Raw genomic sequence first — 24257 nt, forward strand, 5'->3', positions numbered from 1 at the left:
TTAAAAAATAAAATAAAAACATACAGTGATCATCGGCTTATGGAGGAGCTTTAATATAAATCGCATACAGAACAAAGGCAACAGTAGACACCAGTGTGCTTCATATTAATTACAAGAACATTAACAGACAACAACAAAAACAACAACCATTTCCCACTTTTTAGGGCACTCTTCTCGTCCATATGGCTCTATACGATACATTGCGTCAATTTCATGCAAACCCATACATTTCATTTCTTTCTTGACATTTTAAATCCAACAATTTTTAGCTCGTCCTCTCGGCTTTCTTCCTAATATCACGAGTTTTATTGCTTTGTTCACAACTTCATCTTCTGATCTTCGTTGCACATGACCATACCAACCAAGTCTTCTCTTCCAAGGTTTTTCTTCACAAATATTGATTTATTGATTTAAAAAAATCTTTTCTTAATTCCTGAGCTCAGAATATTTTTTCAGAGAAAATCCATTCATTAACCTTCGCCATCGAAGATGGACGGAGGTTACTGTTTTCACCCCTTTCTGTTTGTTTGTTTGTTTGTTTGTGAACAGTATTACGGAAAAACTCCTGGACGGATTTCGAAGAAACTTGGTGGGGGGATTAGGTATGGTCCAAGGATCATGCCATTAGATTTTGGACTTGGTCCAAAATAGCCGCTATGGCGGCCATTTTGAAAAAAATATTTCAATTTTTGTTTTTGCATTTCTACATATTTTAAGTGATTTCCAACCAAAAAAAAAAATTGTTAGAGAAAAAAAACAACAAAATTTTGCAACTTTTTCCAAAAAAATTTCGATTTTATTTGAAAAAATCTTTGAATTTTTTTGCATTTCTACATGTTTTAAGTGCTTTCCAACCCCCCCCCCCCAAATTTTTTTAGAGAAAAAAAACCCAGATATTTTTCACCTTTTTTTTCAAAAAAATTTTGATTTTATTTGAATTTTTTTTTGCATTTCTACATGTTTTAAGTGATTTCCAACCCCTCCCCACAAATTTGTTAGAGAAAAAAACCCCAGAAATTTTGCACCTTTTTTTTCAAAAAAATTTCGATTTTATTTTTTGGCATTTCTTCATGCGCGTCGATCTAGTTTAGTTTATTCAATCGTGGTTCAGTGGAGTCTGATCCGTTTTGACCTACAATGAATAGGATATCAGGTTCACTTAAGTGACCCAGCAGTATTGGCGGCGGAGGTTTTGCACTCTACCGAGTGCTCCCCCTCTAGTTTATTGTGTCATTATTTTTTTTTTACATCTTCGATCGGCATTGCCCACATTTCACTTCCATACATCAATACTGGTTTGATACAGGCTTTATAAGCTCCACCTTTTGCAGGTGATGGAATGTTTCTGTGCTTCATGATACCACCTCGTTGTGTCCACATATTCCAGGCTGACTCTATTCTTCATCTCATGGATTATTCTACTCCTGATGCCTCCATCACGTGCTTGCTGGCTTCCTCCATCTTGCATCATATTTTGTCTGTCTCAACACTGCTAATGATTTACAATAGATACATTTGCATGGGTGGGTGTGGGGGGGGGAGAGGAGGGATAGGGGGGCAGGGGACTTAATTTGAACATTGCGTGAGTGTTGCTGGTTGGAGGCGAGGAGTAACCTCTCTCAAAACATTAAAAATACACCCTTTCCCTCTAAATAATTTCTCCATACACGGTACATATTACTGTTCTTTACATCATGTTGACATTAGATGTACCTGTAGACAAAGGAGGACAGGTGAGACTCTCCTCCCCAGCATCACATTGTCCTGCAAGCTTCTGTATTGTGATTGTCAGGTGGAAAACATTTCAATAGCGTCTACCTGTTTTATTGAGGCACAAGACAATTGTGCGAAATTGGAACTGCCTATCATATGAACGACACATATCATTACAGAGAGACAGAGAGACAGTGTACAACTGGTAATCTCAACATCAGATGATTCAGGATCACTGTAATGACTTCCGTGTTTCAGTTTATTTTGAAAAGACAATTGCTGAGTGAATAAAGAGGTCATTGTAGGGAAGGGGGGGGGGAGGGAGTGGGATGGGGGAGGTCCGTCCGAACTTTCAGGTCATCACTGTCGGACTCCAGACAGCGCCCCTGAGCGTCCCAATCTTTCAACCGATCTCCGAAAAGGGATTTCTCATCAGAAATGTCAGAATTATCATTTGTCGCCTTGCCCCTCTGCTCCCCTTGCAGTTGAAATTACAGATTGGTACGAATCGGTGAGGCTCGGTATAAATCACATTGTGAAACGAGAACAGCACTCGGTAGAACGCATACATACATCCGCAGGCTGAACAGTTTACGTTTTGTATCGCACTGATAGGCCTCATCTGGACCCCGACCTTAACAAAAATCGAACCGACTTGTTCTTGTCAGCTACGCAACTCATCCACCAAGCTTCATCCAAATCCGTCCACAACTTTTTGAGATCTCCTGCTCACAGACAGACAGACAGGGGTGAAAACACAACCTCCGTCCACCTTCGGTGGTGGATGTAAAAATGGAATTCCATGCAGTTAACAACCCCAGACATAAAAAGTGCTACAATGACGTCACATTGTCATTCGACCTTCAGGCTCATGATCTCTGGACTTGCAAGACAGCGAGATTCTGTTTTGTTGGCCCCGTTTATATCTCAATATTTAAATCAAATGATATACACTGATGTATGAAACGTATTTCATTCAACGTGTCTATGGAACCAACTGCCTGTCTCTGTTGTCTTGTGCCTCTACTTCCAGCCCGTCAACAGTGCTGCCCTTCATCACCTCATGCTCTCTCATACTCACCACTACTCTCTTCCACTCTCGCTGACTCTCTCCCATCCATTTCCCCCTTTTCCACTCATCCATTAATTTGTAGTCTTTGTCACCCTCTTCCCCTTTGATACTCAGTCTGTGAACGTGCTGTCCACCGTTGTTTGGCTCCTCCATGACCTGAGGTTTATGTCTTCAAATACATATATAAACTAGAGGGGGAGTACTCGGTAGAGTGCAAAACCTCCGCCGCCAATACTGCTGGGTCACTTAAGTGAACCTGATATCCTATTCATTGTAGGTCAAAACGGATCAGACTCTACTGAACCACGATTGAATAAACGAAACGAGATCGACGCGCATGTAGAAATGCCCCCCAAAAATCAATTTTTTTGAAAATAAAGTTGAAAAATTTGTTTTTTTTGGGGGGGGGTTGGAAATCACTTAAAACATGAAGAAATGCAAAAAAAATTCAAATATTTTTCAAATAAAATCGAAATTTTTTTGAAAAAAAGTTGCAAATTTTTTTTTTCCTCTAACAATTTTTTTTTTTTGGTTGGAAATCACTTAAAACATGTACAAATGCAAAAACAAAAATTCAAATATTTTTTCAAAATGGCCGCCATAGCGGCCATATTGGACTTTGGACCAAATCCAAAATCTAATGGCATGATCCTTGGACCATACCTAATCCCCCCACCAAGTTTCTTCGAAATCCGTCCAGGAGTTTTTCCGTAATACTGTTCACAAACAAACAAACAAACAGACAGGGGTGAAAACAGTAACCTCCGTCCATCTTCGATGGCAGAGGTTAATAACTGGAGTTCATGAAACACCTTACCTTGAGAAAAGAGACACGGGAAGGATCTTTTCAACTCTTTCTTTGCGTTTCCGAGCATGATCTATATTTCTTACGAGCCACTATTTTGTCTGAATCTCAATATTCCCCCGACGCTAAGAGCAAATTTGATTGGTCGAGATGGCGTAATATTTATGTTTAAGTGCTGCTAAACTGGAGGTTTTTGGAAATGCTAAGACGGTGGTTTGTGTTGTACAGTGTTCAAGTACATGATTCAATTTAAATAAGATAAATATTTTAAAGGCTGTAAAAAAGAACAAAACAAACCATTGTTTTGGAAGTTTAACGCCGTCGATGCACCCTCTTTTACAGCACCGCATTTGACGCGTTATATTAGTTCTTCGTGCCTGTTGTTTGTGTCCTTTGTGACATCTTTAAAAAGAGTAAGTTTCCTGTTTGGAATGATTTTCAGTTTTGTTTGACCGTCAGACAGAGTAAACCAATAAATAACGTTACTCTTCTGTATGCATGCGTGCTCGGGACGAGATTCCATCCAGTTTGCCAAATTCAGAGGCAAAGTTCTGCTAAACTGCGGTTCATGTTCTAAAGTGTTCAAAATATATATAACTGAATTGAAATTGACTTGTTCCTTGATCATCGACCGACGTCTACAGACAGACAGGCAGACAGACAGAGTGAACCAATTGCTTCACCCCACTTTGTGCTCCGTGCATGGGGTAAACATAAAATGTCATCAGGAGGTCTGAAGATGCAGAAAATTTTTTAATTGATAGGATGCTGGCGGAGTCATTTAAAGCAATTTTGTGTTATCATATTACAACAGCAATGTTCTTCATCAACATCATCCTGCCCCCTATCCGCTTCCGTGGCCATTTTCATACGCTCAGTGTTATTCTGTGTTTCTATGTTGATTTCATTGATGGATTTAGCTTGCACCTATACATTATATTTATGAGTGAGAGAGAGGGGATGGATATCAGGTAAATGATCCCAAGCAGGAGATTACTGGGAAGTGTTTTCATGATTTCCTTTGGTAACGACTGATGCGATTGAGAGAGGGGAGTCGAACCGAGCCGTACCTTTGGATATGCCTAGCTTTGGATCGGTGTTTGTTTGGACTTGATTGTTTAAAATCGTGCACCACCTTAGGCAACTTTTGGGGGTCTGGTTGCATGCGGAGGTCCAGGAGCCAGCTTAATAGCCCTTGCATCTTGGCTGCGGGGTCTTTTGCGGCAGAGGCGGCAGGATATGGGGAAACTCACCACGGCTGGTGCAGAGGGCCAACAGGTACTGGAGAACGACTTTGTTCACCTGAGTATTTATGTATGTTTATGTCGTGGAAACATAATGCATGTATTCCAAATGCTTAATGAATGTTTTTTAAGGGGCTATCCAATTGTTTTTTTTTGATACATGCAAAAATGGTAGAATCTTTGACCACTTCTTGTACCCAACCACAATCCCACAATCACCCATATATTCCTTCTCTTCCCTTCTCCTTACTTCCTCCCAACCTATTTTTCACTCCTTACTCCTTTAATCATCTCTACCCTCCTTTCTGTGTTTCGCAGGTAGGGTGAGGCATCGATGCGTGTGCCGTCCCTCAGACGGATGTTAAACCGGGCGTCCCGTCTGCCAACATTAGTTGGTGGACGTTAAAGATCCTGCGATCTCCTTCACAAAGAGTAGGCGAGTTATTGCCAGCAACCCTGACTCAATGACAAATTCCGGCTCTAACCTACAGAGGACATTGCATCATGGAAACAACTGCGCCTTAAGCAACTGATGCAAGCACGCAGCCCTTTTGTGCATGCGAAAGAAGAAGAAGGAGAATAAGGAGAAGAAGCTCCTTTCTCTCTCCTCTCCTCCCTGCTTCTCTTATTCCTCAATTTATATCCCTTACCACACTCTTTTTCTTTTTCCCTTTTCCATATGTACGTATTAAATAGATGGATCGCAAGTGATTTTTTTTTCTTCTCCATTCTCTCTTGGAATTGATGTTATCGTAACATCAGGTTGTAGAATTTGAAAATGTGGGAGCAATTGATTCAACACCATTGTGTCGGACAAACAAGAGTGCAACTCGCTTCGATTGAAAGGATCCTGATGAAACCATGCGGCAGATATCCGATCCCTACGCATTCCTTTTGCAATTTTCAGCTTCACTTCTGCCATTGGTTGTAATCTCCATTATTTTGTGAGTTTCCGAAGGTGGAACGGAATCCTCCCGGGACTCGAAGTATCCACTTCCATTTTAGCGAAGGATCATGTTTCAGGGACCGATTTGTGAAGTTCTTTTTGGTCTCACATCTTTGTTCTGAGGGTTATTTTCAGGATTGTCACTGAACACCCGGACAGCCTCCAATATTGTAGTTAATTTGTAGTAATATTCCCCAGTATAGTTTTCAAAATCTCAGTGAGGTTCCTTGTTATTACTCCCACTGCTCCGACTATCACCGGTACAATGTTGGCACTATTCAGCTTTCAGGTTCATTTGACTTCATTTTTTTCAGATTGTTTTTTATTTATTCAGATTTCGATGTTTTTTTTTCTTCTTTTTTTTCTGTGTGTTGAGGCTTCAAATCGAGTGAGAACTTCAGATTGCTTACACTTTTGAAGCATCTCTCATGAAGACCAGAAGAGGAGGTGGTTGGCTTGTTTAAGGCGTCGATACACCAGTCTGAATTTTGGAGGCTAGTCACATAATCTGACATTTGTGCCGAAGTAATACGAAACAAAGAGATCATTTCAGATCATATCGTGAGGATCAGTCATTCGATGGGGGGGGAAAAAAATTCTCTACCTTGAGCTGTGTGTCCTGCTTGGTGACTTGTAGACCCCCAACGAATATCAAATATCTGTTTGAATCGCTATGGATGGAAATGGGGGAATTTCACCAAGTCGAGCTCCAGTTCCTTCATTTCACTTCACCTGATGTGCTGCTCACGTTTTGAGAAGATCTCGCGGACACACCGTAGATTTCATGTTTTTTTCCTCTTCTTAGTCCACATCTCGCAGTAGAGGTTGATAGATTCTTCTAACTTGGAAACACTGGCGCTTGCGTGCGGTGCCTTGCTCCAAACGCCAGCCATAGCAAGTATGCTGGCACTTATAAAGTTTCTCTTTAATGACTTATCAGGAATCAACCAAATACAGGTGAAAAAGTGCAGGACACAGGTGAGTGCTGGAAGCACAGGTTGCTGATGTGGATGCAGAGGACAAAGATAAATAAATAAATAAACAAATAAATGTATCGGCGTATTGTCTGCCTTGTATGTAGTCACAATGCAATGCTCGTACTACGCATTATCCCACTTTGTATGTGGTGATCGATTATTTGCAGACGGATGAGGGTGAGGCAGATGTATCTGAAGAGGTAACATTGTCTGCCAGCGTCGACGACAGCGGATTTCATTCTCTTACAGACACGAGAAGGGTGAGACAGTGAGCTCCTAATCTCTTGCAACTCATGTTCTAGCACGGACACACATCTTTTAATGTCAGCATCGTGCTGACAACAAAAACCTTTGTTATTTGAATGATACACAGTGCTTTCAGAAAGTATTGACACCCCTCGACTTTCATCACATTTTGTTGTGCTAGTGCCTGAATTTAAAATGGATTACATTTCAAAAAATTTTGTCACCGATCTACACAAAATACCCCATAATGACAAAGTGAAAACATTTTTTTTTTAAGGAATTTTTACATCTAAGTTAAAAATGTAAAGCTGAAATGTCTTGAGTTATTAAGTATTCAACCCCTTTGCTATGACAATTCAAATTGAGCTCAGGTTCATCCAAGTTCCTTTGATCGTCCTTGAGATGTCTCGACAACTTGATTGGAGTCCACCTGTGGCCAATTCAATTGATTAGACATGAGTTAGAAAGAAACACACCTTTCTATATAAGGTCCCACAATTGACAGTGCATGTCAGAGCAGAAACTCGACCATGAAGTTCCCAGGAACTGTCCGTAGAACTCTGAAATAGATTTGTGAGGAGGCCGAGATCTGGGGAAGATATAAAACAATTTCTAGAGTGTTGAAAGTACCCAAGAGCACAGTAAGCTCCATCATTAGGAAATAGAAAGAATATGGAATTACCCAGACTCTTCCTGGAGCTGGTCACCGACCAAACTGACAGTTGACGAGAGATGAGTGCCCGAACTGGGCAAGACTAAGCAATCGGGCAAGTTCTAAGCACTTTGATCAGGGAGGTGACCAAGAACCCAATAAGCACTTTGACAGAAATACTGAGTTCCTTGGCTGAGATGGGAGAACCTGGCAGAAGGACAATAGTCTCTGCAGCCCTTCACAAATCCCGGCTTTATGGGAGAGTGGCCAGACAGAAGCCACCCCTGAGAAAAAGGCACCTGGTAGCATGCCTGGAGTTTGCAAAAAGGCACGTGAAAGACTCTGAGAGCATGAGGCAAAATATTCTGTGGTCTCATGAGACGAAAATTGAACTCTTTGGACTCGAAGCTGTAATCGCTGCCAAAGGCGCTTCTACAAAGTATTGACTCAGGGCGTTGAATACTTATTGACGGAAGACATTTCAGTTTTAATTTTTAGTGATCAGGCCAGATTAGATCAGTGACTTGCTCCAGGTACAATGTAAACCTGTCCTAACCAGTTTCATGGTCGGGTTGTCAGCGACTAAACCATCTCCCCCACCAGGTTACCTGGTGAGGAGGGTGTATGGATATGGACACACAACAGGATTAAAAACAAAACCTGTCAAAGGGTGGTGGTGCACCTTGTGAGCCAACGGCCATCCATAGCTGGTGCCCAACTGTGTCTGTGGACGTCCTCCTGCAGTTGGACTACTTTTTTTTTTAGGAGGTTGGTGGCAGGATTTGCACTCCGGCCACCGTGAAACACTTCATTCCGCAAAACCCACAAATACAAAGAAAACTGAAAACTAACTTCGTAGGGCAGCTCACCGGATGACGCGATTGGGGCAAAGCCTTCGGGACCCCAATTTCTTGATGATGGGAGGAAAAGCACGGGGTAAACTTCCTGGGTCAGATTGCGGTGGTGTGTGGCGGAGTGGTGCTGAGGTATCGTCCACCAGACGACGGTCTCCTTGGGTTAACGTGAGGCGGTCCCTTTTGGTGGGTTCATGGAATGTCCTATCCTTAAGAGAGGATGTTGGCAAGCTCAAGGATGAGAGAGTAGCTGAGGAGTTTGTGAACAGACTGAGTGGGGATTTGGGGGGTCTGGTTGTGGAGTGCCAAAGAGTTGTGGAGTGCCGACAAGACCACCATCCCTGATGTTGCTGGTGGATGCCTTGGAACTCACCGAAGGGTGAAGACGAATTATGTATCTCAAGGGACACTGGATAGCATTGACCAGAGTTGCAGGGCCAGGCTTAATGGCAGAGCTGAACTGTTCAGGGAGTTGAGGCGTAAAACTGTACGTGTGCTGAGGGTGGACAAGGCCTATGTATGAGGAATCTGTGAGGAGTAGAGCGCCACCTGTGGTCAAGCGATTCTCGTCCTGCTTACAAGGGAATTCGCGCATTACGTTTCTCCAAGCCTGTCCCTTGGTGTACTGTAGTTAGAGCAGAGGGTGGTGCGCTCTTTACAGAGGAGTTTGAAGTGAAGGACTGCTGGGCCGGTTACTTTGAGCGGCTTGTACAGGCCAGCTGTTGAGTTGGATGTCAGAGGTGTTACTGTCCCTATTGCTGACGCTCCAATCAACTGTAATCCACTTTCATTTCGGGAAACACAAGTTGTGGTGAACCAGTTCCATCCATCCATTGGGACCATCCTCTGTGCAGAGTGTTGGTGCTGCCGAAGCAATCTCCCGGGCTATTGGGCACAATCCTGGACGGGTCGCCACTCCGACCCTGGACATTCAAATGGCTCAATCATCCCAGCAAGCTGGCACTCATTTTGCTGACCTCAGAATAATGACAGGCTGAGTCAACCCCACCTGGTATGAATTCAACTTCCGAGCAGGATTTGAATTCAAGAACCTCGGATCCCAAGCCCATCACATGAACCAGTTGAAATGGGGTAAAGCTCCAGGGATCTGTGGCATCCATGCTGAACTTCTCAAGGCTGGTGGAAATGCTGTACTCGTGTCGTTGCATGCAGTTCTGTACTCTGCCTGGAACACAGGCATCATCCCAAACGATTGGAAGAGGGGCCTTGTTGTCCCTCTCTGGAAAGGGAAGAGTGATCACCATAACTGCAACAACTACCGAGGGGTGATGCTGCTCTCAGTGCTGGACAAGGTCTTTGCTCAGATAATTCTTGATAGGGTTCACCACGATCTGCTTGAGCACCAGCGTCCAGAGCAGTCGGGCTTTACACCAAAAAGGTCAACGGTTGACCGTATCCTTGCTCTTCGGGTCCTCAATGAACATAGACGAACGTTTCGGCAGGAGCTGCTTGCAGCCTATGTTGATCTCTGCAAAGCATTCAATTCAGTGAATCGGGATGCCCTCTGGAGGATTCTTGGTCTTCGTGGGGTGTCACCATAACTGATCAATCTGATGTCTGAACTCTACTCTGGTACTGAGAGTGCTGTGAGATGTGGTGGTACCATCTCTGACTTATTTCCAGTTGTTACTGGAGTTTGTCAGGGGGTATGTACTGGCTCCCACTCTTTTCAGCACTTGTATGGACTGGATTCTGGGGAGGATGTCAGAGAGATCAAGTTGCGGTGCATCGTTTGGAAATGTCAAGATCTCTGACCTTGATTTTGCAGATGATGCAGTCATCTTTGCGGATACTCTCGATATCCTTTTGGGGGCCCTCGAGGTGCTGAATGTGGAATCACAGCCAGTGGGATTACAAGTTTCCTGTGTCAAAACTAAGATCCAGGCTTTCAATGACATCTTGCATGCTGCTATCTTGTCTGTACTTGTTTGTGGTGAGGATGTTGAGGTCACGGAGAGATTCACTTACCATGGCAGTGATATTCATGTCTCTGCTGGCTGCGAGTCAGAGGTCAATAGACATCTGGGTCGGGCCTGGGGAGTCATGGATTCACTGGATCATGGGGTGTGGCGCTGCCGGTACCTGTGCAGGAGGACGAAAGTCCGAGTCTTCAGGTCCTTGGTGCTTCCAGTCTTGCTCTATGGATGCGAGACTTGGACTCTGACCAGGGATCTGAGACGGAAACTTAATTCCTTTGGTACCAGGTCTCTTCGGAGAATCCTTGGCTATCATTGGTCGGACTTTGTGTCCAATGAGCGGTTGCTGAGAGAGACTCAAATGACTTTTGCTACCTGCATAGTTTGTGAGCGTCAGCTGCGGCTGTATGGACATGTGGCTCGTTTTCCTGACGCTGATCCTGCTCACCAGATTCCTTCAGCGAGGGAGCCTCATGAGTGGAGGAGGCCAATGGGCTGAGCATGTGCCTCTTGGTTGCAGCAGGTTGACCATCATCTCGAGGAGATGGGGATGGGCTGGGCATCTGCCTGGGGGATGGCCAGACGGACTACCCTGGCGTACTGGTGGAAAGTGGATGCGGCGACGTGCTGTTCCGGCGCATGCTCCCATTCCTGACCTGTATGCATTTTGACCGTGACAGTTGTTACAGGGACTGGCATTTTGGATTGGTACAAGAGTTGGGAAAGGGATTTTTGTGGAATTGCTGTCAGGTGCTTGAATGTTTGCTTTATGGGGAGAAAGACACAGAAATAGCGTGATTGTGAAGTGTTGGTTAAACTCTGCGCTCGGTTAAACGGAAACTAAATGAACATTTCAAAGACTGAGATATACATCTGAGCATCAGACGAAAAAAAAAATTTAACTTCACATCCTTACATGCTTAGTGACTTTTAACAGCCAATCGATGAGGCCCAAGGGCAGGAAAGACGTGAATACCTGTGCAGAAATCTCTGGGAAATCCACACAGTTAGGTTTGCTGCATTTATTTCACGGGACTAGGTTCTTCTTCTTGTGTATGACTTAACAAATATCAACTGGGATGGTAAGATATCCTTGAGGTATGAGCACTTGCCTTTGAGGTGTCTGGCCGGGGTTTGAATCCCGACCCAGCTATGAGCTGCCATCGTGGTATTTCACAGGCAGGATGATCCATCACTGTGTGTGTCGTCCCTCGGATGGATGTTAAATGGGAATTCTGTCTGCTCGCATTAGTTGGTGGATGTTGAAGTTCACACAGCGTCATCTGTGAGGAGTACGCGAGTTATCGTAGGGACCTTGAACAAATTACATATTGCTGCCCTAACCTACAGAGGGCACTGCATCAGCAGCACAGCCAATGATGCTGCTGGCGGTCTTATGTTGCATACCAAAGAAGTCCCCCAAAGCAATTTTACTGGGATACTGGCACGCAGTGGCCTCGCTTTATTCACCTCGCCTTGCCTCGCGTGGAATTCTATCTAACATATGACGTATGCAATATTTCATTCTCCACATCCCCGCACTCCTCACTTTTTTTCCCTCCTTTTCCACATTCATTGTTCCTCTCTCTCATCCTCTGCCCCTTATCTCCCCCAATATTCCTTTTCTATCCAATGCTCCCCCTCCTTTTCTTCCTTTTCCCATTTTCCTAAATTTCCCCCCATTCCCACTTTTTTTTTTGTCTCCACAATGCGGAGATGGTTGTGAAGTCCACTGAAGATAATATTTGTTCATCTTTGCCTGTTTCATCCCAACCACAGCAAGACTCTGTTTTCGAGCTACAGTTGCTCATCTCTCAGCTCTACAGCGAACTCGGTGCTGCGGAACGCCGGCTGACTACAGAGAGGGTAGAGCGCGAGAGAGAGCGGGAGCGGGAACGGGTGTCTTGGGATTCGGAATTAACTCAGCAAAGCTCTTTCAGCTCCCAGGTTTGACCACTGTCGATGAAATAACTAAAAAGTTTGCCTTAATACTACTTTTTAAAAAAAGTAGTATTATTGTAGGTTAGAGTAGGAATTTGGGTCAGGGGAATGAAGACGGGTCGTCAGATACTTACGAGGTACATGAATGCGAAGGTATGCCTGAAGCATTTATTCATCAGTTTGAAGATGGGAGGTTGTGGTTTTGGATGTTTGTATTTGCAGGCTGGCTGTGAGTCCGATGAGGATACGGCTGTGCCTCAAACCTACGGTCTGAGACGGTATTAGTGGTTTCTACAATCTCCCCTTTGATTATTCCATTGTTTTCTACAATTGAGGGAATGTCCAACGCCACCTAGATTTTCAGCTTGGATTGTGTGCAAAAGCCCGAATGATGTTTTACAAATGCTTTGCCGAACTTTTTGGCTTTTCAGGGCAGCCAGTAATACTTCACTACCCTTTTTTGTTCCGTGTTTTCGATTTCTTGCACCTTGTTCCCACAGTGCACGTTCGGTGTCCTCGATGTCAGAGTTTGAGCAGATGATGGACAGCTCTCCGTTCCTGCCCGACAGGCCAGGCCCGGTGACCCAGCCCTCTAATACCTCTTCCGCTTGGTCTGTACGGTCTCCCTCATCGTCGCCACCACTTTCTCCTGATGACCTTCGATTTGTGCACGAGTTTGCGGCAGCTCGCTCACCCCGACACACCACCGCAGAATTTTGCAGAGGTCATCCTGAGGGCCAGAGTTCCTTAGGAAAGGAGAAGGGAGGTGGATCAGTGTGGGCTTCTTCCTTCACTGGGCAGTCAACCACTGGCAGAGAGGAGAAAGATGATGGCCATATTGTTGCATCTGTTACAATGGTTTGTGCATTGTGTTGCCTCATTATTTTTGCTTCTCATACATTTTCTTCCCATTCATGTTCTTCTTTCTTTGTTGTTTTGCACGTTTTTCCTTCTTCGTGTTCAACTCTTCATTTTTCTATCCATTTCTTTGCTATAACGTCCCATTGTCGGCAACTAGTGCAATTCACTTCGAAAAAAAAGCTTGACAAATGTGTCACAAAACCGAAGGCTTATCAAAATGTTTAAAGGTAGAACCTCCTCTTTTTCTACAATGATGACAACAAGCAATGATGGCAAAGATAAATATTTTCGCATTCATTTCGATTGTTGAAAACAATGGTCTATCGCTGAAGAGATGTCACCTTTTTGCTCTGCCTGCAGTCTCAGCCATCAGATAAAAACATACTTTCATGGGGACCAACCACACATGGACCACGCACTCCAGCCCTCCAGCTGTGCAACCTCAGTGATGACATGAAGCGGGCGGCTGGAGCCTATCAAAGACTCCATAATGCCAGTACACAAACAGCATCACGTATGATGACGGTTGCCTCGCAAACCGAATCTTCCCGGTTTGGACAAGCCTACAGCCCACGTGGCTCCTACCTGCTGCTTCCTCCACGTAGTGGCATCTCCACACCGACCGGTTCATCTCCGTCACGGGCCAGCGCAGGCCTGACGCGCGGCAGGTTGTCTTCACCAAGGCTAGGCCGGAGAAGCGTCCGAGGAGCCAGCACGACAACACTAACTACGCTTGGTGGCTCAGCCTGGGCTCGCTCGACTACCACACGCGACTCTCCAATACCACGCTCCCTCCGTGACGACGGGCCCTCCAGTGTCTTTGCGATTGTGATGGAGTCTGCTCGTGTTTTACCTCTTGGCGTTGATCCAGGTCATTTGGAACACTCCAGCAGCCCCACTTCAAACCATGACACAATGTGCGGTGGTAGCTTTCCCATATCTCCTGGATCAGTTGACAGTGCAACCCCTGAAGCCTCGCCAGGAAGGACAGATTGCTGCTGTGCAGGCAAGCCTGATGTGAGTTTTGAAAAGCAACATTATAATTCCCAGTATGGGATCTTATCTATCTGTGTACGGCCCTGTTTACTCAAGCCAAAACTTTATGCAACAAAATTTTATCGAAAAGCTCAATGACGTGTGTGTGTGTGTGTGTGTGTGTGTGTGTGTGTGTGTGTGTGTGTGTGTGTGTGTGTGTGTGTGTGTGTGTGTGTGTGTGTGTGTGTGTAAGCATACAAACTGTGCTTCCCCATTGTTTCGGGTCGCTCACCTGCATTTGATTTTTCATTTATTCATTTTCGTTCATTTTTTTTTCATTACCTCCACCACCGAAGGTGGATGGAAGGTGATGTTTTCACCCTTGTCTGTTTGTTTGTGTGCAGGATATCTCAAAAGGTTTTGGACGGATTCGTACGAAACTTGGTGGACAGGTTGGGTGTGTGACGAGGAGGAATTGATTCGATTTTGGTGAAGATCCGGATCCGAATACCAGAATTTTCAAAATTTTAAAGTGATCCTTCACCATTGAGTGTATCGCATGATATTTAAAAAAAAGTTATGGACGAGTTATGACAAAACTAGGTGGATTAGTTGCTTAGGTGACAAGAACAAGCCGGTTTGATTTTGGTTGAGGTCTGGATTCAGATTCAACCTGTCGGTGGGATACAAAATGTAAACTGTTCAGCCTGGTGGAGGTATCCACTGTACTCGGTGCCGTTTGAGTTACCCTCGCCAGAGGAGAGGGTATTGCACTTGGGTCCATTTGTTTGTGTGTTTTTCAGTTTGTCTGTCTATCTGTTTGTCTGCATAGAATGTGAGCATGTGTATGAATAAGACCCCTAAAATACACCAGACCTTTAAGACCATGAAGACCCTAAAGACCTCTAATATCCCTAAAACCCTTTGAGACCCCAAAGACCTTTGAGACCCTTTAGGACCCTAAGATCGTTTAGAACCCTAAGATCCTTTAGAGTTTAGACCCATAATAGCCTTTAAGACCCTTTAAACCCCATAGACCCTGTTAAGCCCTTTAGAACCCTTCGACCCTTTCGATCCTGAAGACCCTTAGACTCCTTTATACCCTTTGGACCTTCACACCTTTCAGACCGTTTAATGCCATATAGACATCTTTGACCTCTAGAACTTTTTGATACGTTTGAGGACCCTTTAGACCCCTTCAGACAATTCCGACCCTTTAGACCTTAAATAACACCCTTTCAACCCCTTCGAACTTTTAACCCGACCCCTTCGACCTTCGACCCGACACTCTAAATCCATTTAGACCTTTTCAGACCTTTCATCTTTTAGACCTTCAGACCATTACAACTTTTCAGACCTTTGACCTTCACACATTTACAACTTTCATTTGAAATCAACGACCTTTCATTTTGGACATCCTCCCATTTATTTGCCACACAAAACAAGTGCTGGCGAGGGTCTGCAATCTCTGATTGCTCTTTCTTGTTCTCCTTGCAGTCCTTGGAATGTTTAACATTAGTCTCCAAAATCACATTTCAAACCGTTAATCTTCTTCCTTTCTTCTTCACTCTCCATGACTCACATCCATACATTGCAATTGGAAATACCAGAGCATTCACCAGCCTCCTCTTGGTTTGTCTTTCCAGATCCTTGTCAATCCTGACATTGCTGTTCTCCCCGATGATAACCGTCTGTTAATTTCTCCTCCACACTTTCCATTCAGTTCAACCCTAGAACCCAGGAGGATGAAACTTTCCACTATTTCCACATGATCATCTCCCGAACTGAACACATCAATCTTCTCAGTCGACAAGTTGTCTCTTCTAGGACATATCAATTTTGAACTTCAAATTAATTTTTCATCACCCTGTGAAAATTCCAGTCGATGATCAATCAATCACGTACCATGGCTCTCTCTCTCTCGAGACAGAGCTTCAGTTGTGGTGAAGCAGTTTCTTGGCTGGAGCTACAATCCCAGACAGGTCACCACTCCGACACAGGAGGTCGGAGCAGGAACTTGTAATTTGTTCACGGTGCCGGTGGTAGCTCGCCTACTCTTCGCGAAGGACACTGTGGGATCTTTAACGCCCACCAACTAATGCCGGCAGATGAGACGCCCAGTTTAACGTCCATCCAAGGGACGGCACAGAGTTTGACGAATCACCCTGCCTGTGACACACTGAGATGACAGTTTATAGGTGGGCCGAGATCCGGGCCCAGGCGGGACGGCTCAGAGGCGAGTGCACCCACCTCTCGGGTGCCAGGCCAAACATTTAAGCAATATTAATTATTAAAAAAAAACTGGAGAAACTAAGTACAGGATATCATTACGGTGCAGATATAAAAGCTAGGACGTGTTTTGCTTTAGTGGTTTGTGTGCCCCCATTTAGCAACAATATTCACTGTTATCACATTCCCAATTGGTCGCAGCCCTGTGAGATTGCTTTGTGCATTTCTTAATGTGTGTGAACCCTAAGGATGAGCATAAAAGTAAACACCTTCACCCAATTGAAGTCCTCTTCATGCTCGAGTGGTATGTTGTGAGTTCATGGTATTACAAGCATCCATGAGTTAATTTTGTGACTGGACGACTTACTCCAATGCCGTCCAGTCGGTCGATGATTCTCAATGATCTATGCAGATGCAAAGGCGTCGTTTACCATTTTTACTTTACGTCGCCGGTGTAATCTGAGCACTTCAGCTTGAACAACTGGAGAGTTCATAGAACACGATACCCCATGCAGTGTTCAGGTATACTGTATACTGTACAGCACTTCAATTTTTTTTATAAAACTATTTTATAGATCGGTTTAAAAAAATCCGGAAGTTTAGCGCGATTGAAGCAGTCTTATACACCAACCCCATAGAACATGTCCAAGTCCTGAAAAACTGAGGTTCTTGGAAGTATTAAGAAGGTGATTTGTGTTCTACAATGTTCAAGTATATAATTCAATTTAAATAAAGGTTTAAAGGCGTATAAATAAATTAATTGCGGGTTTTACCGCTCTTTTTTACAGTGTCTCTTGCATCGCCATATCAAACGCGTTACATTAGTTATTCGTGCCGATTGTATGTGTCCTTTATGACGTCTTGAAAAACAGTAAGCTTTCTGTTTGGAACGATTTTCAATTTTGTTTGACTGCCAGACAGGCAGGAGGAGAGGAGATTGGGACCATACTCTGTGCAGAGCGTTGGTGCTGCTTAAGTAGTCTCCTTGGCTATTGGGTACAATCCTGGACGGGTCACCACTCCGACACAGTATACCAGTATGCTGGCACTCATTTTGCCGACCTCGGAAGGATGACAGGCCGAGTTAACCCCACCTGGTATGAATTCAACAGCTGAGTGGGATTGGAACTCAGGACCCCAGGATCCAAAGCCCGCCACCCTAACTAGTGCAGCAGATAACTGCAAAATACCGCAAGAATACTTCGGTTTGTGATGCAAGCATGAAATTTGGCACAAATACTCTCTTTGGTCTCCTGTGTTAAAAAATGGTGCTGGCCACGAAAAAAATCAAATCGAAAAAAAAATCCAAACTGAGTCAGTACCCTCTCACAGTGGAAGATGGCGACCTAGAGATGCTGGAGAAGTTTGTCATACTGATGTATGACAGGTCCAGCACTGCTTGACATGTTTGCCAGAAAGCAGAGGCCTTACGAGGCCATTCCACCAACCAGAGCAGCTCTGCTCCAACACACCAGACGTGCTGCCTACCAGGCTGGTTGTGTGTGGGCCCAGGCAACCCAATGTCAGCCAGAAGCAGAGAGCCCTGCTGACTGGGGATGGCAGTGGTTTGGTGAAGAATGGCAGGTCTTCTGGACAGCCAACTCTCCCATTTCTCAAAGTTGTCAACAATTGACCAAATGCGGCTGTAAATCAGGCTGTCGTGAGAGGTGCAAGTGCTACAGACTGGGTCTGAGCTGCACAACTCTATGCAGTTGCAGGTGTGAGGTCTAACAACTTTTCACCTGTTTGAGTGGAGGGGGTGTTTATTTTATTTTCTTCTCAGGAAGAGAAGCCTGGTAGAAATGCTGCATGAGCATGGCCTCAGCATCTCCTATGACGACTAACCGTCCAGGGTTGATTTTCCCTTTGCAAAATGGGAAGAATTTTTCTGTCCATATCTGAACCATATCTGTCAAGTTAGTAAACCTTAAAAAAAAAAAATCTTGATTTTGTTCCAAACGCTAGTTCCTGAACAATGGTTTATAGCTATTGTGGCAGCCATCTTGGACTCCCATCTTTGTTTCAGCAGTATGCATGGGAACTAGGAATCTAAAACCATGTCCACCTAATTAGTTGATCCCAAAAACCTAGGTATAGATCCAAAAATTATTAGTCTATGTCTATTATTTCCTGAAATATGAGCATTGTTTTGGTTTTGCGGCAGACATCTTGGATGCCATCTTTGTTGCAACCATGCTCTGAGGTGTTACATTACAAAGAATAATCATGCTAAAATCTTCGACACAAAAAACTTTGGTTTACACCCTTAATGTTGTATTTTGTTTCAAATATTTAGCTGCGGAAGAGGAATTTTCTGTGCATATGGCGGCCATCTTGAAAAATGGTCGCCATCTTGGAATTTTGCGTAGCCAGCGCCTTTTTTGAAAAAGAGTATTTGTGCCAAATTTCATGCTTGCATCACAAACCGAAGTATTTTTGCAGTTATCTGCTGCATTAAGCCAACACCAAGACAGGCAGACGGAAGAAGAAAAATTATCTCAATTATCTACATATGTGCGATCGTGACGAATTCAGAGCCAAAGTACAGTAAAATGGCAAATTTGTCTTCCGATTCATGTTCAACATATAACATTCAATTTAAATAAGTTGTTGCTTGATCATAAACTGACAATCATAAACTGATCAGACGGACAGACGGACAGACCCGAACCAATTGCTTAACCCCACTTTTCACTTCGCATGCGTGGGGTAAAAATCTGATTTTGATCCTTAAAAACCACAGACAGTATACTTATTCTTATGATGTCGTGTTGATCGGTGATTCCCTGATTGTGACCTGAGTGATTCACCGTCATCCTGCGTTCACAAGGTCCGTCTGCACTCTACCGCAATGAGGTGTCACGATGTTTGTTTGTTTGGGTAATAATATTACACTGACGATGTAAATTGTCTGCTCCACACAGCCTGGCGAACTCATAACAGCTGATGGGTCATCTCCAGCGGTGGTCGAAATCCAAGGAAACACGGTAAGAAAACGAACGTACCCCCGCTGATAGGAGCATGGAATGTGCGGTTACTCATGGATGCAGGATCCAGTACAGAACGAAGAACAACTTTCGTGGCCAAGATGTTGCGCTGCTATAATATCGAAATTGCGGCCCTGAGCAAGTGTTGTCTGCCTGATGAAGGTCAGGTGATGGAAGTTTGAGTAGGCTACACAATCTACTAAAGGGGAAAGCAGGCCGATAAAGACTGCATCCATGGAAGAGGCTTTGCAGTCAGCTTTGTCCCTTGTTGACAGACTGACGGAACTGTCAAAGGATGTCAATGAGCCGTTAATGACGTGTCGGATTAATTTTACAGACAACTGGAACGCAATCATAATCAGGGTGTATGTTCCAACTTTAACATCTTCTGACAAGTCCAAAGAGCGCTTCTACAAAGATTTACGAAGCCTTACCTCCACCGTTCTAGCCATGGATAAGCAGTTGTTCCTGGGGCACTTTAATACCCATGTGGGGAGAGAGCACGTTCTCTGGCCAGGCACAATAGGAGGAGATGGAGTGGGAAACTGTAACAGCAATGGCACTCTTGCTGTCTTTCTATGCAGAACACTCACTGGTCATTACTAACATGATTTTAAGGCAGTCGGACAAGTACAAGACCTATTGGCAACACACGCACTCAAAGCAGTGGCACCTGCTAAACTACGTCATAGCGCCGCAGCGAAACATCGGTGATGCACACATTGCCAGAGAAATGTGTGAAAGACTGCTGTATGGATCATAATCTTGTTAAGATCAAAGATGGCAATAACTGTTGCACCATGTCAGCACAAGACTGGCTACCGCCTTTGCAAGCAGATAGTAGGCTCGCGTCTGCAAGATCCCTCTCCTGGGACCGTCCAGCCAATGACATCGAAGGAGAGTGGCGTAGCTTCAAGACCTCTATTTTCCAGCCTGCTGTTAACATGCTTGGTACAGCCAAGAGGGAGCACGAGGACTGGTTCAATTTGAGTGACCTGGAAATTGATAAGATTCTTAGAGAGAAAAGAGCAGCTTTCTAAGACTGACTGAATGGTCAGACAAGTCCTGAGAAGTGAGAGAGATATGTTACCACTCGTAATGATGTTCAGAGGAAGAACTGGGTTATGAAAGATCACTGGTAGTCCACTAAAGCAGCAGAAATGCAATCTATGTGTGCTGCAACAATAATATAAAGGCTTATACGATACAGTTAAGAAGGTGTATGGGACACCATCCAGAAATGTAGTTCCACTCCGCACCACTGATGGCAACCGGCTTCTGAGAGAGCAGCAGAAGATTGCACAGCATGAGACCAAACACTTCTCTGAGCTACTGAATAGACCTTCAACAGTTGATGCCATTTGTATTGACCTGATACTGGAGCACCCTGTGTGGCCTGAAATGGCTAATCCACCTGTTATAGTTGAAGTTGATCAAGAGGTCAAGCTCCTTCACAATGAACAAGCACCATGGTGCAATCGAATACCACTTGAGGTGTTCAAGAATGGACCACTTGCCCTCAAAAGGACATGTTTGAGGCTTTTCCTGAACATTTGAGAACCAGAAACAGTGTCCCAAGACTTGAAGGATGCCATCACCCTGCCACTCTTCAAGCGGAAGGGCTCAAAGTCACACTGCAATGCTTACAGGGCAATTTATCTCCTATCTATTTCCGGCAAGGTGCTCTCCAAACTGCTCCCGATGAGGCTGATGTCCACCCTTGTAGACAGCATTCTCCCAGAATCGCAGAGTGGCTTGAGACCTGGCAGGTGCACCACCGACAAGATCTTCATGATGAGGTAGATCCAAGAAAAATGTACTGAACAACAAAGACATATTCACAGCTTCTGTGGACCCGACAAAGACATTTGACTCAGTCAACAGGGATGCCCTGTAGCAGCTTCTCAATAATTTGCATGCCCCGAGAAGTTCGCTGCCACTGTCGGAGAGCTACATTACGGAATGCAGGGAAAAGTGTTAGTTGATGTTGACCTAGCGCCTGCCTTTAACATTACTAACAGTGTGAAGCGAGGCTGTGTCTTGGCTGTGGTTCTGCATTTTCTTCACTGCTTTGCAAAAGATCACGATCTATGACCTCACGGAGCGAGTGTACATTCGCTTTCGCACCAACAGCATGTTTTTCAATATGCGCAGGCTACAAGGATCCTCAAAAATAACTATAACTCTCATTAAGGAGCATGCTGATGATTTCATCCTGGTGGCCCACTCCATAGTGGACCTTCAGAAGATCCCACGTGGATTGTTTTGCGAATGCAATAGCACAATTTGGCTTGATCATCAGTATCCCAAAGACCAAGATGATTAATCAGCCGTTACCATGTCACCCGCACAGAAATGTCTTTATCACCATCAAGGATTTCCCTCTGAGGATGGGTGACATGTTTAAATATGTTTAAATACCTTCGCAGTATCATATCACCTGATGCCATGATTAGTGCCAAAGTCACGCATTGGTTCTCACTAGGTCTTCTTCAGGCTCAGGTCATTGCCAATATGAACCTTACTGTTGCTGCAAATGTCACAGTTTAAAAGGCCATTATCCTTCTATTGCTCCTTTACAGTTGTGAGACATGGGCCACCTATGTAGGTATATTAAGCAGCTTGACTAGTTGCACCAGTGAAAACTGAGGCTGACCCTGAGGATTAAGTGACAGGAACATATCACCAACGTCCATATCCTGAGCATGTCAGGTGGTTCGAGCATTGAATCGATGCTCAGCCGAGGTGGACCGGTCACATCATGTGCATGCTGGAAGATAGATTAGCGATGCAAGTTTTCTTTTGCGAGCTGTGTGAAGGACCAAGGCGAACGGGCGGCCATCACAAGAGATACAAGGATACCCTCAAAAACCATCTTACAAAGTGCAAGATCTCCACCAGAATATGGGAGCAGATGGCCCAAGATTGCAGTACCTGGTGTAATGCTTGTAAAAAATGGGGTCCATAGATTTGAAGTGTACCGCTTTTTGTCAATATGAAGAACGGAGGAGGCCAGGTGCAACTACTGCAGCAATCCTGGCACTCAAGAACACGCGAGATTTGCGGTCGGAGATGTTTCAAGGGTGGACCTCTTCAGCCACCTCAGGTTTCACCACCGCTAACTAACTAGCTACGCCTCACCTAACCCAACACAGTGACGATTGGCATCATCGCCTTCTCGATGGACAGATAGTGGTGGTAATATTGACCACTTGATGCTACAAAAATGTGCACAACCCTAAAGTCCTCAACTTTGTGGCAACACTTTTCGCATTTGGGAAAAACATGGAAACCGTGTCATTTGCACAATTTTGCTCACCTAACCGGTATCAATGTTATCATAATGGGAAAAGAAAATGCATATCATACTAATAAAATATGATTCATGATTGTTCCATACGAGTGTAATGTAAGTGGTGAAACTAAAAAGGTCAGGCTTTGGATTTTTATGAGCAGCATTCCTTGTGTCTGCAGTTTACATGGTTGAGCTTGTCTAACCTAACACTCTCTCACAATCTTTCCCTTCCTAATGAGCATTTCCTTTCTCTTTGGGTGAATCCATAGTTGAGATAGTCTAATCTAACGATGTCTCTCAATCTTTGCCTTCCTAATGAGCATTTCCTTTCTCTTTGGGTGAATGCATAGTTGAGATAGTCTAATCTAACGATGTCTCACAATCTTTACCTTCCTAATGAGCATTTCCTTTCTCTGTAGGTGAATGCACGGATGAGGTTGGCTCATCTAACAATGTCTTACAATCTTTCCCTTCGTAATGAGCATTTCCTTTCTCTGTAGGTGAATGCATGGATGAGGTTGGCTCATCTAACAATGTCTTACAATCTTTCCCTTCCTAATGAGCATTTCCTTTCTCTGTAGGTGAATGCACGGATGAGGTTGGCTCATCTAACAATGTCTTACAATCTTTCCCTTCCTAATGAGTATTTCCTTTCTCATTGGGTGAATGCATAGTTGAGATAGTCTAATCTAACGATACCTTTCAAGCTTCTTGCTTCCTAATGAGCATTTCCTTTCTCTTTCGACCTTCCCTTTCTCACCTTGCTCCCTCCCTAACCCTAACCTTGCACCCTGTAACATTGGCTGCCTTAGCAAATGGGTGCACCTTTCCTCAGAGCCCCTTGGGATGTCTGATTCCTCTCTTGCCAGTACGGTAGGTGCCTATGGAAAGGATCTCTCTCGGGCACATTCTTTCAGGGAATAACATTGATTTTTCTTTCTGGCAAATACAGTTTTAGTTTACTATTTCGATGTAAATTTCTGAAAGTGTGTGGATTTCACCCCCTTATTGATGTTATCGCAGAACGTTCTTTGTTCAACGTGATGGATGTACTAAGGCGAGGTTTTTCTCTCTCTCATATCGACAGTTTTTATCATTCCAGTGAGAACAGTGGGATCAAAATAGAATGTTATCAATACTGGTTGATGACTTCCAACCAAAAGTGCTCGCATTGCCATGAGACCATAGTAGGGGCACCATCAAGCCATTGTTTCATTCATTTACTTACTTTTACACATTATACTTTTATATTTACGGAGAGTTTTATATTTATCGAGAGGCCAGAGATGGTGGATGAAAAACGAAACAAATTGCTCGAATTAAAAAGCTAAACAGGTGATACAGGCGTTAAAGGCACAAACACGACAAGCAGACAACATAGATGAGAACGATCAAAGCGACATGTCGAGAAGAGAGCAAAGTCGGTGAAAGGAAAGATTGTTGACATGTGTGTTCAATGTTGGAGGGAAGAGCAAGACTTAGAGATTTCATTGAGGAATTGAGGTGGGGGAGAAAGATTGGAC

The 24257-nt window shown here is 44.2% G+C and overlaps 2 protein-coding genes across 6 annotated transcripts in view; one reads left to right on the plus strand and one right to left on the minus strand.

Moving 5' to 3' along the window:
* LOC147009576 (uncharacterized) overlaps positions 1 to 24257 on the plus strand; it is a 74340-nt gene that overhangs the window by 46289 nt on the left and 3794 nt on the right. For 2 of the 5 annotated variants that reach the window (XM_085862204.1, XM_085862206.1), the window contains exons 8-14: positions 4731 to 4868; positions 6925 to 7017; positions 12226 to 12393; positions 12610 to 12665; positions 12888 to 13245; positions 13609 to 14265; positions 19377 to 19439. In XM_085862204.1, coding sequence (XP_085718330.1) covers positions 4731 to 4868; positions 6925 to 7017; positions 12226 to 12393; positions 12610 to 12665; positions 12888 to 13245; positions 13609 to 14265; positions 19377 to 19439 — 1533 coding nt within the window. Of the gene's footprint in view, positions 1 to 4730; positions 4869 to 6924; positions 7018 to 12225; positions 12394 to 12609; positions 12666 to 12887; positions 13246 to 13608; positions 14266 to 19376; positions 19440 to 23546; positions 23608 to 24257 lie in introns of all 5 variants that reach the window. The other 3 variants (XM_085862208.1, XM_085862207.1, XM_085862209.1) reach the window with 3 other exon arrangements.
* Positions 1 to 24257, minus strand: part of LOC147009577 (uncharacterized) — a 73400-nt gene that overhangs the window by 6006 nt on the left and 43137 nt on the right. The gene's annotated exons all lie outside the window — the stretch shown is intronic.

Source organism: Eptatretus burgeri, chromosome 17 (genome assembly GCF_056783735.1).
Source record: "Eptatretus burgeri isolate ZD-2024b chromosome 17, Ebu_testis_v1, whole genome shotgun sequence".
NCBI lineage: Eukaryota > Metazoa > Chordata > Myxini > Myxiniformes > Myxinidae > Eptatretus > Eptatretus burgeri.